The 13,555-nt window shown below is 44.5% G+C and overlaps 1 protein-coding gene across 1 annotated transcript in view; it reads right to left on the bottom strand.

Moving 5' to 3' along the window:
• The window catches only part of LOC126248960 (pleckstrin homology domain-containing family G member 7-like), a 191,069-nt gene that overhangs the window by 124,042 nt on the left and 53,472 nt on the right, over window positions 1-13,555 (bottom strand). The window contains exon 4 of the mRNA XM_049950495.1: window positions 2,969-3,085. Within this exon, the coding sequence (XP_049806452.1) occupies window positions 2,969-3,085 (117 nt within the window). The remainder of the gene's footprint in view (window positions 1-2,968; window positions 3,086-13,555) is intronic.

Below are 13,555 nucleotides of genomic sequence, written 5' to 3'. Positions count from 1 at the left end.
TTGTAGTCCTTGATGTCGAGGTACATATTGTCCCATTTACTACAATTTAGAGCGGTGTGTAGCTTTGTGTTTGTACCACATTGTTCCGTTAAGCAGCTTATTTGCTTGGATAGCTCTTGCTGTTTCCACAAGGAGTAACTATTTCGCAGTTTCTTGATTGATATCAGTGGCCCTGCAAGTCTCTCGAACGATGTATGTAGGAGGGCTACACATTACGGAAAGTACTTTATACATGTATAACAACTACAAGTAATACATTGCTTACTACTGGACGTCGTCTGTTAGAAACAGTGCGTTCTCCATCGACAGCAGACTTCTTCGTTGGGACTGCCACGAGAGGTCTTTTTATTCCAAGAATGTTAATATTGCTCAGCGGATCGCCCGAACCGCTGGGAGTGTTTTTAATTGAAGTGGGATACATTTGAATGCCACGGACAGCTAGGGAGACAAGGACAGGTCTCCGCTTTTTTCAGTAGGCCTTATACACTGAAGATCCAAAGAAACTGGTACACCTGCCTTCTGTCGTGTAGGGCCCACTCGAGCACGCAGAAGTGCCGCAACACGACGTGGCAAGCGCTCCACTGATGTCTGAAGTAGCGCTGGAGGGAATTGACGCCATGAATCCTGCAGAGCACTCCATAAATCCGTAAGCGTACGAAGGGGTGGAGATCTCTTCTGAACAGCACGTTGCAGGGCATCCCAGATATGCTACTTAATGTTCATGTCTGGGGAGTTTGGTGGTCAGCGGAAGTGTTTAAACTTAGAAAAGTGTTCCTGGAGCCTCTCTGTAGAAATTCTGGGCGAATGGGGTGTCGCCCCGTCCTGCTGGAATTGCCCAAGTCCGTAGGAATGCACAATGAACATGAATGGATGCAGGTGACCAAACAGGATACTTACGCACGTGACACGTATCAGAGTCATATATAGAAGTATCAGGGGTCCCGTACCTCTTCAACTGCACACGCCCCACACCGTTACAGAGCCTCCACCAGCTTCAACAGTCCCCTGCTGTCATGCAGGGTCCATGGATTCATGAGGTTGTCTCCATACCAGTACACGTCTATCCGTTCGATACAATGGAGACTCGTCCGACCAGGCAACTTGTTTCCAGTCATCAACAGTCCAATGTCGGTGTCGACGGGCCCAGGAGAGGCGTAAGGCTATATGTCACGCAGTCATCAAGGGTAGACGAAAGCGCCTTAGGCTCGGAAAGCCCATATCGATGATATTTCGTTGAATGGTTCGCACGCTGACACTTGTTGATGACCCAGCATTGAAATTTGCAGCAATTTTCGGAAGGGTTGTACTTCTGTCACACTGAACGATTCATTTCATTCATCGTTGGTCCCGTTCTTGCAGGATCTTTTTGCGTCCGCTGCGATGTCGGAGATTTGATGTTTTACCGGATTCCTAATATTCACGGTACACTCGTGGAATGGTCGTACGGGAAAATATCCACTTCATCGCTACGTCGGAGATGCTGTGTGCCATCGCTTGTGAGTCGACTATAACACCAAGTTCAAACTCACTTAAATCTTGATAACCTGCCATTGTAGCAGCAGTAGTCGACCTAACAATTGTGGCAGACACTTGTTGTCTTATATGGTCATTACCGACCGCAGCGCCGTATTCTGCCTGTTCACATACCTGTATTTTTGAATACGGATGCCTATATTAATTTCTTAGTCGCTACAGTGTACAACTGAGGTGCTTCAGGTTCCCCCGTAGCTGCGCAGTAACAACTGTTTCTCTTCGTCAATCCACCCCACCGACAAGTAGCACGCCATGAGGTTCAAGAATTTTATTTTTGTTATTACAGATCCGGGGAGTTAAACCAAGACCTATGTTCCCTCTGACACACAACGTTCCATCGCCGCGCCGCATGGTGGTCGCTCAAACATGCACAGAGTTAGCGGTCAAAGCTAACCACTCCCGAGCTCCGAAGACACGGTTTCGCCAAACTCACACCCAGCCGAAGACACTTTTATTTGGCACGACCCAGGAAGCGATGTCGCTTATCGTATGTCACGGAAGTCGAGAGCATTGCTCCCCGGCACGCAATACAAGTGATTTGATGGCTTTTGACTTGTTCTTTTTGGTTTTAGATTCTTCAACATGTATTTCTCCTCGTGAGTAAACGATGGGATCTTATCACGTGTGATACATTCTTTAGTTGTTCCGTGTCTGCTTGTAGAAGTAAACGTGTGGCTTTTGATGTAAGGTTTTCTGCAACATTTGATGTAGACATGGGGGAACAACTAATTTTATACCAAGTTCACCACTGCAAATGCACTTCTAGGTCCAGGTATTACTGCTGGTTTTAGTTGAGAATGTCTGTATATCAAAATCCTACTTCTGAAGAGTCGTTTTGGCCACCAAAACTTAATGTATTATAAATGTACACTGAGTTTAATGATTGGTTTCACCCACTTTCTGACCCTAGTCTCTTTAATCTTCTTCTCTCTCTCTCTCTCTCTTTTTTTTTTTTTTTTTTTTTTTTTTTTTTTAGTCAAGAAATGCCTGTCACTCACAACTACAAACAGCATGGTCGCATGAAAAGTTAACGCAGAAATGAGGGAAATGAACATCGAAGTTCCCTTTCCATATACATGTTCTTCATATTTTCTGCATGTTGCACATTAATTGTACGCCCTGTTGGTGTGTGTGTGTGTGTGTGTGAGCGTGTTTTCGATTTACACGTATGTGGTGGCTGAATAGATGTGTCCCAGACGAATAAAAAATGAAATTACAGTCAACGGTTCAACTTATATTGTAAAAAAGCAATAACAGTTTGAAGAATTCAGATCCAAAGTGCTTTCCTTTATAGTCAAATACATTTTTTAATAGTAGGTAAGAAAATCACTATTGCGAAGACATATATGGGTTGAAAATAGATGAAAAAGTTCTTAGTTTTCGATGATTTGTTCATCATTACTCTAATAAAATAGAAATAGCATGAGAGGCTTACCTTTTCGAATTCGCAGAATTCCACGTGCCTTCTTAGGGTCTCTAGATAATTTAGAGCATTGATGTAATTCAGTGCATAACAGTGGTATGCTTGTGAGACTGAATCAGCCTGCGAACTCTGGAAAGGAAAATAAGAACTTCTGTGAGTGTCTGTAAGTTACTTTAATGCGTGTTGCTTCAGCGGAGGAAAAAGGTACTTTCTTAAGGTTGTTAAAATTTTTGCTTTAGTGGAACTAAGTTTTAATCCGTGTCTGTTTACGGTTGCCGACGAGCTTTGTGTGCTGCTTTTTGTTACCTTAACGAGGTGCGCTGGCGTAGCACAGCGGAGAAGTTCCTCCTCTGGAGTGTTAACACATGTTGTCTCAAAATATACAACAAATGTTTTAACATACTTTTAAAGGGACAGCACCTGAAGTAAAAGAGATGTGTTGTATCTACTATAAACTAGCAGTACATCTTCTTCCGTATGCGCATTTGACTGGACTATAATTGTTAAACTGATGATACAGAAAGAACAGATTACCGGTTCTAGTGACTGACTTTTGCGGTACTTCCAACTAAAAAGCCTTTACTAGTAATTTGTTTAAATTATGTTCAGTTTAATTTCAGTCACATGGCTTAATTGCTTATTTTTTCTTTTAGTTTTTGGTGGTACATCCTAGTAAGTGTAAAGGGTTTTTCTCAATGCTATCTTGGGTCTGGCCACCCCAATAAAAATTTTGTTTGTCGTAGATGGAATATTTTAATTTTATTTATTTTCATTTTATCAAGAAGGCACAAACTAATGAAGGTCAACGGTACTAAATCTATCTGACATTGAACAAAATAGCCGGCCGTGGTAGCCGAGCGTTTCTAGGCGCTACGGTCTGGAACCGCGCGACCGCTACGGTCGCAGGTTCGAATCCTGCCTCGGGCATGGATGTGTATGATGTCCTTAGGTTAGTTAGGTTTAAGTAGTTCTAAGTTCTAGGGGACTGATGACCTCAGAAGTTAAGTCACATAGTGCTGAGAGCCATTTGAACCATTGGACAAAATAATTAAGAGATCAGATGCGGTATTTCTTATTGCGTGAACAAAACATTAGATTCGGCTTGCAGATCACGAAGAATTAAACATACTTTTAGACAGTGTAGAATATTCTGGTGTATGTCTACGAGCTCTGCAAACTCTGCACACGATAATAGAGGTAAGAATGTAAGTGCTGTTGGAACGACTAACTCGCAAATTGTAAACCACTAAATGATCTTCATGGAGACGAAAATTGTCCAGGAAGGACTCACTAATGTCACCGGCATACGGGACATTAACCGTTAGTGAATGCCGTCCGCGTACCCTATAGCCGTTTCCATTGGTGCAAAGGTCCATGTGTCTAGCAACACTTCCACGGGAAAACCTATCGACTATGAGGCTTGATACAGTATCGTAGTATGTCGCATGAAGAAACGAAGCCATACCCATTTTTACAAGTCAAAGATATTATTCGCACGACTACATAACGGTGTCCTGCTGCCTCTGAGATGAACACTATGAGCCTATGGTTATGCAGGCTATTTTCACCGAATGGACTGGCATATCATAAGGGCTTCTAGGAGTAGATATCGATCAATCCTGAATTTATTGGATAGCTTTAACGACAAGAACATCTGAGGACTATCTCTGCCTAGTTAGCTTCCACTCTGTAGACTATTGTAAAGGGCACGTATTCAGGCAATGCGTTTCTGCCCCATAGTGTAGCAGTGGTGTTAATATTCTGTCGAAAAAAAATTGCAAAGTCCTCAATAACAAGGTTCATTTTATTGACAAGTGAGGTGGCAGGTACTTCATCATTACAGGAGTATATAATAAAAATTTAGAACAAATTAACCACACATTTTACGGTAAACGGCTCCCAAACAATGGAATCAATACGCAGTGTAGTGTACACCCTTCTGGCGGCAACGAAAGCCTTTAGTTTCGCATGCAAACGATAATAAAGGTGCCGAATGGTATCCTGCGATAGATTGTCCCAAGAATCTTGCGCTTTTTGCTTCAGTTTGGTAATGGTTTCCGCAGGCACGGTTGAACGAGTAAGATGCCGCTTCATCATGTCGCATTCATGTTCAATTGGCGAGGGATTTGGCAGTCTTGATGGCCAAGGCAGATGATGTGCACTACGAAGAGCGCGTTGCGTCACAGCAGCCGTATATGGACGCGCATTGTCCTGTCGGAAAAGACATCACCTTCTTTTCGTAGAGAAGACAATAACACAGGGATACCAGCCTGTACAAAGTAGCGGGCACTGATTATTTTATCACACAGAACTACCAAATGTGACAGCGAGTTGTAACTAATGACACCCCTCATCACGAAGCCTGGGATGGGACCTGTTTGCCGTGGGCAAATGTTCACTAAAGTAGCAGATCACCATGTCTACACTACGCACGTGTACGTCCAACACTCGCATGCAGACGAATCCTGCTGTCGTCACTAAAGCCAATACGGCGCCATTCCATTCTCCAGTCAATTCTTTCACGACACCAGAGAAGCCATGCTTAACAGTGTCGTGGTGTTCAAAATCTTCAAATGTGTGTGAAATCTTATGAGACTTAACTGCTAAGGCTATCGGTCCCTAAGCTTACACACTACTTAACCTAAATTATCCTAAGGACAAACACACACACTCATGCCCGAGGGAGGACTCGAACCTCCGCCAGGACCAGCCGCACAGTCCAGGACTACAGCGCCCTAGACCGCTCGGCTAATTCCGCGCGGCTGTCGTGGTGTCAGTGATATCCTGGCCAAAGGCCAGGCCATGGTTTCTAACCGTCCTTGATCACACAGCAGGTGCAACATACTATATCCATGGGTAGTCGGATATCGGTCGCATGTGGAAGAAGCTCCGGAAGCCAGCAGGCGGGACAACCGCCGGCGGAAGAGTAACCCAAACTAACGATAGACGAGTGAAACGTGACAGGCAGACTGCGGACAAAACAACAGACCAGGACAAGGAGAAAGACCCTAGACGACAACAAGACATTAAGCGCAACCTTCGCCACAACGTTGACAACAAGGCCAAGAGCAGCGGAGAGACAAATCTAAGAAGCGACCAAAGGGAATAACCGGGCGCAGGCCGGCCGGAGTGGCCATGCGGTTGTAAGCGCTTCAGCCTGGAACCGCGTGACCGCTACGGTCGCAGGTTCGAATCCTGCCTCGGGCATGGATGTGTGTGATGTCCTTAGGTTAGTTAGGTTTAAGTAGTTCTAAGTTCTAGGGGACTGATGACCTCAGATGTTAAGTCCCATAGTGCTCAGAGCCATTTTAACCATTTTTTTGAACCGGGTGCAAAGCAAGGTAGTTATGGCTCTGAGCACTATGGTACTTAACTTCTGAGGTCATCAGTCCCCTAGGACTTAGAACTACTTAAACCTAACTAACATAAGGACATCACACACATCAATGCCCGAGGCAGGATTCAAACCGGCGACCGTAGCAGTCGCGCGGTTCCAGACTGTAGCGCCTAGAACCGCTCGGCTACTTCGGCCGGCCAAGGTAGTTATCAAGAGGCCCTTGCATAATGTAGATAGATCCGACAATATTAAGCGCGAACACCGAGCTGACCAGCCGTGCGCTCTGCAGCCGCCTATACACTGAAGTGACAAAAAATCATGGGGTACGGATATGCACATATACAGATGGCGATAGCACTGCGTAAACAAGGTATAAAAGGACAGTGCATCTGGGTAGCTGTCATTTGTACTCAGGTGATACGTGTGAAAAGGTTTCCGACATGATTATGGCCGCAGGATGGGATTTAACAGACTTTGAACGCAGAATGGTAGTTGAACATTCCATTTCGGAAATGGTTGGGGAATTAAATATTCCGAGATCCACAGTGTCAAGAGTGTGCCGATAATACCAAATTTCATGCATTAGTCTCACCATGGACAACGCAGTGGCCGACAGCCTTCACTTAACGACAGAGGGCAGCGGCGTTTGCTTAGAGTTGTCAGTGTTAACAGACAAGCAACACTGCGTCAAACAGCGACAGAAATCAATGTGGGACGAACGAGGAACGTATCCGTTAGGACAGTGCGGTGAAATTTGCCATTAATGGGCAATGGAAGCAGACCTCTAACGCGAATACCTTTGTTGACATCGCGACATGCCTGTAGCACCTCTCCTGGGATTGTGACCATATTGGTTGGGCCCTAGACTACTGGAAAACCGTGGTCTGGTCAGATGAGTCCCGATTTCAGATGGTAAGAGCTGATGTTCCGGCCTTCACATCAATGCTGGGAGAATGTACGTTTTACAGAATATCAAGGCGGGCTCTGAAAAACAAAAGAGCGTCAAAGGGCGCAGTGGGAGTCGGCATTCGAATTTACCTATAAATTGCGGCGCGAGATCAACAATAGTTCACTGTCTGGTCGGAGTCCAGGTAGCGAATACACCCAACAGCAAAACTTGCAGCTCCTGGAGAACACGTACGTGTCGGTCATCGAAAAATTGTGAGCAAAATGGAAGAAACAATTCGGCTGACTACCCGGAGACCAAAATGAAATGAAGCTGGTCATAATTGTTTTCGCTCGGGAATGTATTTCTGCATCTACATACATATGCCTACTCTGCAGGTTGCATTTAAGTGCCTCGCAGAGGATTCATCGAACCACATTCACACTAATTCTTTATTATTCCACTCTTGAACAGCGCGCGGAAAAAACGGACATCTATCTCTTTCCGTACGAACTCTGATTTCTCTTATTTTGCAGTGATGATTGTTTCTACCTATGTAGGTCGGCCCCAACAAAATATTTTCGCATTCGCAGGAGAAAGTTGGTGATCGAAATTTCGTGACATGATCCTGCCCCAACGAAAAACGCCTTTGTAAAAACAAAAACAAACCCCAAATCCTGTATCATGTTCGTGACACTATCTCCTATATTCTTCGATAAAACGAAACTTGAAACTTCCTGGCAGATAAAAACTGTGTGCCGATCCGAGGCTCCTGGGGAGGGTTAGCTTTGACCGCTAACTCTGTGCATGTTTGAGCGACCACCATGCGGAGCGGCGATGGAACGTTGTGTGTCAGAGGGAACAGAGATCCCCCCGTAGCTGCGCAGTAACAACTGCTTCACTTACTACGAACCTCTCGGACAGGAAACACGAATTCTGTCGCATAACTGAGACGATATCCAATAGCTAACAATTTGATTACGAGCGCTTGTGAGGTACGGTGTCAAAAGCCTTCTGGAAATCTAGAAATATGGAATCAATTTGAAATCCCTTGTAGACAGCACTCAACACTTCGTGTGGGTAAAGAGCTAGTTGTGCTTCACAAGAATGATGTTTTCTAAATCTGTGTTGACTATGTGTCAATAGACCGTTCTCTTTGAGGTAATTCATTATGCAAGAAAACAACATATGTTCCAAAATCCTGCTGCATATCAACGTTAATGATATGGTCCTGTAATTTAAAGGATTACCCCTATTGCCCTTCTTGAATACTGATGTGACCTGCGCATGTTTCCAGTCTTTTGGTACGGGTTTTTCGTGGAGGGAGCGGATGAATCTGATTGTTAAGTATGGAGCTATTGCATCAGCATAATCTGGAAGGAACCTAACTGGTATACAGTTTGGACCAGAAGACTTGCTTTTACTAAATAATTTAACTTGCTTCACTACTCCGATGATACCTACTTCTAAGTTACGCATACTGGCAGTTGTTATTGATTAGAATTCTGCAATATTTAGCCGGACGGAGTGGCCGTGCGGTTCTAGGCGCTACAGTCTAGAGCCGAGCGATCGCTACGGTCGCAGGTTCGAATCCTGCCTCGGGAATGGATGTGTGTGATGTCCTTAGGTTAGTTAGGTTTAATTAGTTCTAAGTTCTAGGCGACTGATGACCTCAGAAGTTAAGTCGCATAGTGCTCAGAGACATTTGAACCATTTTTTGCAATATTTACTTCGTCTTCTTTGGTGAAGGAATTCCGGAAGGCTGTGTTTAGTTATTCTGCTTTAGTAGCACTGTCATCGGTAGTATTTCCTTTGCTATTGCACAGAGAAGGCACTGACTGAGTCTTGTCGCTAGTATACTTTACATACGACAAGAATGTCTTTGGATTTTCTGTCAGGGTTCGAGACAGATTTTCTTTGAGGAAACTATTATGAGCACCTCGCGCTGAGTCCTCGTACGTTTGTTTCTGACGAAAATGCAATATCGTTGTTAGATTAGTGTAAGAAAGGTCTGTCTAACTGAAGTAAATTCAAACTGCCCTACAGACATTCAGTGTTAGTCGTGATGCCAAACATGTTAGTCGCTGGTTGCTATTAAGAGTGCTACGTTACTGCCAAGAACGTTGCTAATGTTAGAGCAGAGACTTTAACAGATGACTTGCTCGCTTGCCGAAAGTAAACAAGTCTTCGTCGCGCTAACATATTGATACCGTATTAGTTCTGTCGAATACGACGAAACTGTTGGCAAGACGTGTCTTATCACTTGGTGTATGTTTGTAAGCAAATTACATGTTAGATATATCATTTCAACGATGTTTTGTTATAATGGTGAATTAGTTTGCACTTCGCAGGCCATTTAATATAATTAATTAGTAAACCTGGCTGCATGCTGCCCATTTAGTGCTGTGCATGCAGCGTGGCATTACAGTTCAGTTACAGCATGTCTGGCGTGGTAGTTGAGGTAAAACGATAAACTTATCTAATATGACAAAAATCTCGAAGATGGTTATATGCGGTATTACGGCCTGATAGGTGAGATTTTTGAGACTGTGTTGGAACATCTTTCTCCAATATTCTTCAAATCATCAATTAGTGTTTGACGGAGGGTGCATGACCTGCCAAAAATATTTCCCACAGACCTGTTCCATTCAAGGAAAATACACGGGGAGAAGAAGATACGTACACCATTTTATGTCCAGAGTTTCCATAATTCTATTTCCTAGGCCACTATGCGTGAGGTAATATGTTTCTCGACTCATATGGGATCATTAGCTCTGAAGGTTCCGTGCGACGCACACCTGCTTTCTCATAGTGTCTCCCATTGAGATGCTCTCGCGCTGACTGAACAAATCTTTGAGGAAACGCAAAGGACTTTCTGAAACTACGGAATGTTAAGAGTGCCAAAATGACAAATGAATGGTTTGGGAGCGACCTTCTTCGCGGTTGAGTTACATGTGCTTGGATTTATACCTGCTTAGAATTCTTACGATAAATCTTAAACTTGTATCTGCCTTTCCCGGTGTCCTGTCAACTGTGCCCACTGAAATTTGCGCCTAGTGTAACTTGTGCCCAGGAGCGGTTGGGGAAAGGGCCACTAATCCCACTCTCTGAACTTCGCAACTTGCCCAGCAGGTAAACGAACCGAGGACTCTTACGTGGTGTTTTACTTTACAACAAATAATGATGACAAGGAGCACTGGAGATGCTCAAACACTAACTGTAATGCCCAAATGTTTATAACTGTAAGTGATCATAATTTGTTGTGCTCTCTTTTTCGCCTGATTCACAATATTATGTACTTCTGACAAGGGAACCTCCCCATCGCACCCCTCTCAGATTTAGTTATAAGTTGGCACAGTGGATAGGCCTTGAGAAACTGAACACAGATCAATCGAGAAAACAGGAAGAAGTTGTGTGGAACTATAAAAAAGTAAGCAAAGTATACAAACTGAGTAGTCCATGTGCAAGATAGGCAACATCAAGGATAATGTGAGCTCAGGAGCACCGTGGTCCCGTGGTTAGCGTGAGCAGCTGTGGTACGAGAGGTCCTTGGTTCAAGTCTTCCCTCGAGTGAAAAGTCTACTTTCTTTATTTTCGCAAAGTTATGATCTGTCCGTTCGTTCATTGACGTATCTGTTCACTGTAATAAGTTTAGTGTCTGTGTTTTGCGAACGCACCGCAAAACCGTGCGATTAGTAGACGAAAGGACGTGCCTCTCCAATGAGAACCGAAAACATTTGATCGCAAGGTCATAGTTCAACCGATTCCTCCACAGGAAAACACGTCTGATATATTCTATACGACCTGGTGAAGGCATGTGCGTCACATGACAGGAATATGTTGTCGACCCACCTAACTTGTACGCTTGGCAAATGGGTAAAAAGATTCTTCTACCTTGCCCGATATAGGTTTTCTTGTGGGTGTGATAATCACTCCCAAAAAAGTGATGAAACCATAAGAATTTGTCACATGAACTGCAACAAATGAATGCAACAGTTTCACAGTCGCACAATTTTCCCTGTGCTCTGTCGCGCAGTTACCTCGCATCGGACGGACGGACGGACAGATAATAACTGTCTGAAAATAAAAAATTAAACCTCTCACTCAAGGGAAGACTTGAACCAAGGACCTCTCGTTCCGCAGTTGCTCACGCTAACCACGGAACCACGGCGTTCCTGAGCTCACACTCTCCTTGATGTAGCTTATCTTACGCATGGACTACTCAGTATGTATATTTCGCTTACTTTTTCGTAGTTCCACACAACTTCTTCCTGTTTTCTCGATTGATCTTTGTTCAGTTTTTCAAGGCCTATCCACTGTGCCAACTTATAACTATATCTGAGGGGGGTGCGATGGGGAGGTTCCCTTGTGAGAGGGCGTCACATGAAACTCGTTTGATATAAGCATCTTCTTTGGTATCAAGCATTCCTAGGGAATACGTTTGTTTTTTACTTTCATTCTCTTTGTAATATACTGGGAAGCTTCATAGTGGCCACGTTGCTTAGCGCGGATGGTCGATGTCACTTCCATGTCGAATCTATAAGCACCAAACACACATGGCGCACTAACTGAACACTACGAAAGTTAGAGTCGTACTAAGGGTGATTGTTCAAGCGGTGATCCACTGGGGTGAACGAAGACATTCAGAGTGCAGATAGGCCATGACTCAGGGGCAGCGTTTCGCCTTGGGAAAAAAAAGACGAAGGAAAAATGACTATCTATATACCTCCGTACGAGCCGTAATTTCTCTTATCTGTCTTCGTCGTCCATACGCGAAATGTTCGTGGGCGGTATTTGAATCACTCTGCATTCAGCTTCAAATACCAGTTTTTTAAATTTTCTCAGATGTGTTCCACGAAAAGAACGTCGTCTTCCCTCTAAGGATTCCAGATTAAGTTCACGGAGCATCTCCGTGAACCTACTGGTAACGAATCTAGCAACCCCACTCTGATCTGCTTCGATTTATACCTTTAATCGAACCTGGTGGGGATCCAAAAACCTCAGACAGTTCACGGGAACGTGTCACATTAGTGTTTTATACGTGGTCTCCTTTACAAACGAACCACACTTTCCTTTAATTCTCTCAATAGACTGAATTCAACATATGCCTTTCCTACTATCGCCGTTACGTGATCGTTACATTTCATATCGCTTTGCAACGTTACACCCTGGTATTTAATTGACAAGACTGTCAAATAGTACACTACAGATGATGTATTCGAACATTGTCTTGTATCCTGCTATAGTCACTCAACGGTATCCGCTTCCCGTACACCAGTCCATCATCAGAAAACAGCCGAAGACTGCTGTTACCCTGCCCGTCAGATAATTCATGTACGCTGAAGATGGGTCAAATGGCTCTGAGCACTATGGAACTTAACATCTGAGGTCATCAGTCCCCTAGAACTTAGAACTACTTAAACCTAACTAACCTAAGGACATCACACACATCCATGCCCGAGGCAGGATTCGAAGCGGTCGCACGGTTCCAGACTAAAGCGCCTAGAACCGCTTGGCCACTCCGGCCGGCTACGCTGAAGAGCCAGAGAAACTGATACACCTGCCTAATATCGTGTAGGGCACCCGCTAGCTCACAGAAGTGCCGCAACACGACGTGGCATGGATCCACTAATGTCTGAATTACTGCTGGAGGGAATTGACACCGTGAATTCTACAGAGCTGTCCATAAATCCGTAAGACTACGAGAGTGTGGAGATCTATTCTGAACAGCAAGTTGCAAGACATCCCAGATATGCTCAATAATGTTCATGTCTGGGGAGTTTGGTGGCCAGCGGAAGTGTTTAAGCTCAGAAAAGTGTTCCTGGAGCCACTCTGTAGCAATTATGAAGTTGTGGGGTGTACCATTTTCCTGCTGGAGTTGTCCAAGGTCTTCGGATGCACAATGGACATGAATGGATGCAGGTGATCAGGCCGGATGCTTACTTACGTGTCACCAATCAGAGTCATATCAGGGGTCCCATACTCTAACTGCACACGCCCCATACCATTACAGAGCCTCCACCAGCTTGCACAGTCCCCTGCTGACATCCAAGGTGCATAGATTCATGAGGTTGTCTTCATACCCGTACACATCAATCCGCTCGATTCAATTTGAAACGAGAATTTTACGACCAGGCAACAGGTTTCCAGTCATCAACAATCCAATGTCGGTGCTGACGGGCCCAGGTGGGGCGTAGAACTTTGTGTCTTGCAGTCGTCAAGGGTCCACGAGAGGGCCTTCGGCTCGGAAAGCCAATATCGCTAATGTTCCGTTGAAGAGTTCGCACGTTGACCCTTGTTGGTGGCCCAGCTTTGAAATTTGCAGCAGTTTGCGGAAGGGTTGCACTTCTGTCACGCTGAACGATTCTCTTCAGTC

The sequence above is a fragment of the Schistocerca nitens genome, chromosome 3 (genome assembly GCF_023898315.1).
Source record: "Schistocerca nitens isolate TAMUIC-IGC-003100 chromosome 3, iqSchNite1.1, whole genome shotgun sequence".
Lineage (NCBI taxonomy): Eukaryota > Metazoa > Arthropoda > Insecta > Orthoptera > Acrididae > Schistocerca > Schistocerca nitens.
Note: the sequence above shows the minus strand (reverse complement) of the source record. Positions and strands in the feature narration are given on the sequence as shown.